This window comes from Malania oleifera, chromosome 5, assembly GCF_029873635.1.
Source record: "Malania oleifera isolate guangnan ecotype guangnan chromosome 5, ASM2987363v1, whole genome shotgun sequence".
Lineage (NCBI taxonomy): Eukaryota > Viridiplantae > Streptophyta > Magnoliopsida > Santalales > Ximeniaceae > Malania > Malania oleifera.
Genome location: NC_080421.1, coordinates 104,399,712 through 104,405,229, shown reverse-complemented (window position 1 = coordinate 104,405,229; position 5,518 = coordinate 104,399,712). Strand labels below are relative to the sequence as shown.

The window sequence follows — 5,518 nt, the reverse complement described above, 5'->3', positions numbered from 1 at the left end:
GTATCGTACCTCCACAAGTTGGTTTTAAGAGGATTCGAAGCTTCGCGCCTTTGACGAAGCAACGTATGGTGATGGAGGCTGCAAGTGTGCCGATATCAAGGACTCGCAAGCAAAAGCTAGGGCTCCCAGCTACTACCAAACTTTACTACCTTAGTGACATGTAAATTAATAAGTTGAGTTTAATTATGTTTCCATTGTTTGTTTGACCTTTTTAATGTTTAATTGTTAGTTTATTAATTTTGATACATCAAACTAAAAAATTGTGCAGCATGCTAATTATTTTAATTGAGCTAGATAGAAAATCATGTAAACATAGGGCTAATTTATGTAGATGTATGCATTGAGATGAAAATTTTGAACTTTTGTACTAAGTTGTAAATTGTGCATTGGGCTGAAAACCATATGCTCAGACTTGTGGTTTTCAACCCTAGATTATGCTAAGTTTGATCAAGTGAATCAACTACCAAGTAGTCCAATCATTTTACTAGAGCTAAAAGAAATCATGAAATGGTTATTTTTTATTTTATTTTATTTTTTTGATGATGTGGGAACTCTAACTATCGAGGAGTCCTTTGGACCCCCACCCAGTGCAGTACATAACTCATAGGGGGTGGAAATGTTACTGTCTACCAATTGATGCATCACTGGCAATTCACTATGCAATCAATAAGTGGGAAATCGAACGCGTGACCTTAAGGCCACCAAAGTCACACGTCCGCCCTATTAACTTAACTAATTTGAACATAACTAGCTTAAATTGGATTTGGTGCTTTTCCCATATTAGACATTTGGTTGGATTTTAAAACTATTACCCATAATCCGTTATAAGTTTGTGAGAGTAAAAAGTTGGATTGGATAAATAATCTAAAATGTCCTTGTCCTAAATATCATGCATCAGGCTAATTCATTTTAAAATAAAATGAACTAGTCACTAGAATGAAAATTGTGCTTAAGTTATTTCATTTAAAATGGATTGGGCTAATTCTTTTAAATGCACTAAGTAGCTAATTCATTTCATATTTTCATCTCCCCTCTTCACTAGCATGAAGACCATCTCCTAGCATTTTTCTTGGAACTTGCAACTATATTAGCAAGTATAGTAGCCTTGATTTAATGGAAATGAATTATTTATTATATATAGAGTGCATGCTACAAAAATTTAACATGCCCATATTTTAACTTTACATCTCGATTACCACCTTATTTTTCTCACAATCACAAAATAAAGCGATACTTATGAGCCATAGGATGACCTCTAGAGACCCTTTTTTTTTTTTTTTATTACATAAGAACTCTAGCCACCAATGAACCTTATCAGGACACTAAACCTATGAATCAGCATCCTTCACCCCCAGGTCTCGCTGATCAGGGTAAAGTCCAGAATGCGGACATGACTTTCGTGTATCAATTGGACGTTTGCCCAACCCAACCCCTGAGACACATCTCTATTACCATCCACAGTTCCCGCTAGCTCACAGAGAACTCTCACCATCCACGGTTCTTGCTGACTCACAGAATAAACTCTCATCATCCATAGGTACCGCTAGTTCGATGAGTATATCTACTTAAAATTGAACTCCCGATACTCCTTCTTACGTGCTGATGTCTTTCCACCGCGTCATGCTCGCGGGGGCTTTAGAGACCCTCTTTGATGTCCATGTTAGTTGATTTGAGATTATCACAATGGGAAATCATGTGAGTTACAAGAATTCTGTTAAATTATATTCTAATGTATTTAATTGATCAATTCATTTTGATCTTCCAATATTAATAAGTACAATTGACTTGTTATGTTCATAAAGAGTTTGACTAATTGATGGGAATAGTCATCTCATACTCTTCAACTAGTCTTTTTAAGCTTGCTTGGTGATAGTGATCGAAATTTCACCATTATATATATATATTGCACAATATAAATGTCAAACCAAATACCTAATTGAAAAATTATCCAATCTAAAAGTTAATCCAAAGCATACAACTGGGTTAGTCGAATCCCATACAAAACCATTCAGCTGCAGCTTTCGTGCACTTGGTGAAACTTTAAAAATATGTAAAAATTAAGGCTACAGGGTTGCTTTCCTGAGTAGTTGCCCGGTCTTGGGATTGAGAGGAATAGACTTGAAGGGTTCAAGGGAGCCATTCCATTAATTAAGAGTAGTCTGCCTGCGGGGTCTTGGAATAAATTGGTGGCGCATTTCAGACTTCAAAGACCAAAGACCAAAGTCTTTGCGTGGACTACTTGGGAAGTGGAAGCTTCAAAAAAAAATTTTATAATTTTAAATTGTACATTTTTCTCATTTTTAATTGTTGTAGGCAATAAGAATTCTCCCTCTCATCTTATATTTAGCAGTATTCTCAAAATTGTTGTTTGAGCAAAAATCAAGCACCTTATAAATGATGGGATGAATTTAGATGGATAGATGGTAAATTGATTATGAATGAACTAGCTGTATTAATTTTCATCAGAACTGTAAGGATAATGATAGTACGATTCATAAAAAGCCTAGAAATCATGAAAGGAAATAATTTAATTTTAAATATTGACATATTCGGTAGTAGATTATCAAAATTAATGCAAATTATAAAATTTAATTTTAAATTTTTCTACAAATAGCTAATTGAGTGGAGTTCACTATTGTTTCAAAGGCAAAAATTGTGGTGGATATATCATTTATGAGAACTTTTTGAGGATGTTTTATATTTGGGGAAAGAAAAAAAATAAAATGCTAAAATTATTTTTTATCAGAGAAAAGTTAATAGTTTTGCTCATTATATTGCTTCTGTAGCTAAGTGTAACTGTGCTGAACTTAACTTCGGTGAGGTATTATTCACTTTAGTCTATTAGCCTCACAAATTTGTTCTATAAAAGACACATCACATAGTTGGAGTCTACCACATGATAGTACCCCCAAAGTAGCTCCAATATCAAATGTAAGGATTGTACACCCAACTCCGATATTTGTTTTAGTTTATTGACCTCATGAATTTGTCCTATAAAAAGTTTCTCATATAATTCGAATTAAAATCATCCTTGTAAGTCTAAAATGTACATACATTGAATGTGTGATAATAACAATAAGTTCATTGGCAAGGATTTTTTAAAGCTTCCTTTGGCCAAGTACTCGGCCTATGGGGTGACTATTATGTACATAATGAAATTTTGCCGTTGTTTCAAAAAAAAAAGAAAAGAAAAAATGAAACTAATGTTAATGAGTGGGCGTGCTGCTTTTACGTGTAATGAAGACGAAGCGTGGGCTAGCCACACAATGACAGCCTATCTGTCTTAAATAAAAAATTGTAAAAGGTCCAATATCATAATAGTCAAAATTTGTGTCCTCCCTCCCACACATGACACAACTTGCAGCTAATAATATAAAACCTCATGAGTTGTCCCACTAACAAAAGTATACCTAAATAATTAGATTACTCAACTGTTATAAATAAACAAAGCATGTGATTTATAATAATAATAATAATAATAAGCCTCCATGGGCATGGCTCGATGAAAAGATATCTGCACGTAAGAAGGTGTATCGGGAGTTCAATTTCAAGTAAATACACTCACGGAATCAGCGGTATCTATAGATAGTGAGAGTTTAAGCCAACGGAGACTATGGATGGTGAGAGTTCGTTCTGTGAGTCAGCGAGGACCGTAGATGGTGAGAGTTCTTTGTGAGCCAGCGAGAACTGTGGATGGTAATTGAGACATGTCTCGGGAGTCGGGTTAGTCAAACGTTCAACTGATGCACGGAAATTGTGTCCGCATTCCGGACTTTACCCTGATCAGCGAGACCTGTAAGTGGAGGATGCTAATCCGTATGTTTGGTGCCGTACCAGGGGGTCCGAAGGACTTGGTGGCTGGAGTTTCTATATAATAATAATAATAATAATAAATATAGTATAATTGACTGCAAATCTTGTACCTTTGCGAAGGCACATTGAGGGAGGGACGACATGCCCCCAGAATTCCAGTCTATAAATACTCCCTCAACGCTACTGCATTCCCTCGTCCACCTCTCCCAGGCTTAATTCCCATTCATTACCTTTAAATCTATTTCTTCTCCCTCTCTCTCTGCTCTCCACTTCCCAGGCTCCAAACTTATTATATATTTTGCATTATCCACCAGTCTAGAGGAATTAATATGGGCGTGAGCAGCTACAGTCAGGAGAACACTTCCACGGTGCCGCCGGCGAGGTTCTACAAAGCCTTGATCCGCGACGCCCACAACCTCGTCCCTAAGCTCCTCCCCCACGCCACCAAGAGCATCGACGTTTTCCAAGGCCAAGGCGGCGTTGGCACCATCATCCAAATCAACCTCCCCGACGGTAGCTAACTACTCATCCACCACCTCCACCACCACTTTATATATATATATATATATATATATATATATATATTAGATTATTTAATCACTTAAATTAAGTTTGTAATTTGGGGGAGTGCAGGCAAGCACGTGAAGCACAGGTTTGATGTGATCGACGACGAGAACTTCTCGTGCAAGTACACTCTGATCGAAGGGGATGCGTTGAAGGGCGGCATTGAATCCATTGTTTACGACACCAAGTTCGAGGCCTCGCCGGACGGCGGGAGCGTCTGCAAGAGGACGGTTGAGGTGCACGCCGCCTGTGATGCAGAGGTCAAGGAAGAGGAACTCAAGGCTGGGAAAGAAAGGGCAGAGCAGTTGTACAAGGCTGTCGAAGCTTACCTCTTGGAAAACCCCACTGCCTACGCTTAAATCTTCTTAAACAACCCTCTTCACTGTCAATGGCGCCGTAGATGCGACCGTATCAAAATACGACTACGTTTCAATCATAATTAATTAATAAAGAGTGTGTGCTGTTGTTGCTAATTAAGAAGGAGTGTGCGCTGTTGTTGCTGTTGGTTTTTTTTTTTTTCCCCTCTTGTTAAGATGGAACAGTGCAATATATGCCTATGTACGTACCTTGGTTTGAGAAATAAGGAACCATTCTGTTCCAATTTCAACTATTAGTTCTTGTATGTGTACTTTTTCTTCCTAATGCCTCCAATATATTTTAATTTTTAATTGTCGTTGAGTATGTATTATTAGCTCACTATTTAAATAATTACTTTTGATTCATTGTGAATATGATGTTTTAAGGCTCAATCTGGAGAAAAAAATTTTGAAGGGAAGAAAAGGGAAAGTAAAAAAATGAAGTTATATAATTTTTAGTATATTTTGTTGGATAAATTTCAATGTTGCTCACTAGATTATACATTAGGTTTAGCATAATCATGAACTTTCTTCTCTAATTGTTTCGGTCTCATCTAATTTTTAATCCCTTGTAAATCAATTTGATGGAATGCTACAACAACATCCTAGTTAGCGCCCTAACTTAGTCAATGTTGGCCTTAACAAGTAATTTTCCTGGCTCTTGTATCTACTGAACTAGTTAAAAGTACAAAAAACATATAAGAAAATTATGAAAAATCACTTTTTTCCTTACTGATTGAAAGTCTACAAGCCTGGACAACTAAATTGTATAATGGGATATAACC

At 36.6% G+C, this 5,518-nt stretch overlaps 1 protein-coding gene across 1 annotated transcript; it reads left to right on the top strand.

Moving 5' to 3' along the window:
- Positions 1-3,921: 3,921 nt before the first annotated feature.
- Positions 3,922-4,987, top strand: LOC131155272 (major allergen Pru ar 1-like). The gene is made up of 2 exons (XM_058108302.1): positions 3,922-4,326; positions 4,447-4,987. The coding sequence occupies exons 1-2, from the start codon at positions 4,143-4,145 to the stop codon at positions 4,734-4,736; spliced, it is 474 nt and encodes a 157-aa protein (XP_057964285.1). The 5' UTR covers positions 3,922-4,142; the 3' UTR covers positions 4,737-4,987.
- The last annotated feature ends 531 nt before the right edge of the window (positions 4,988-5,518 follow it).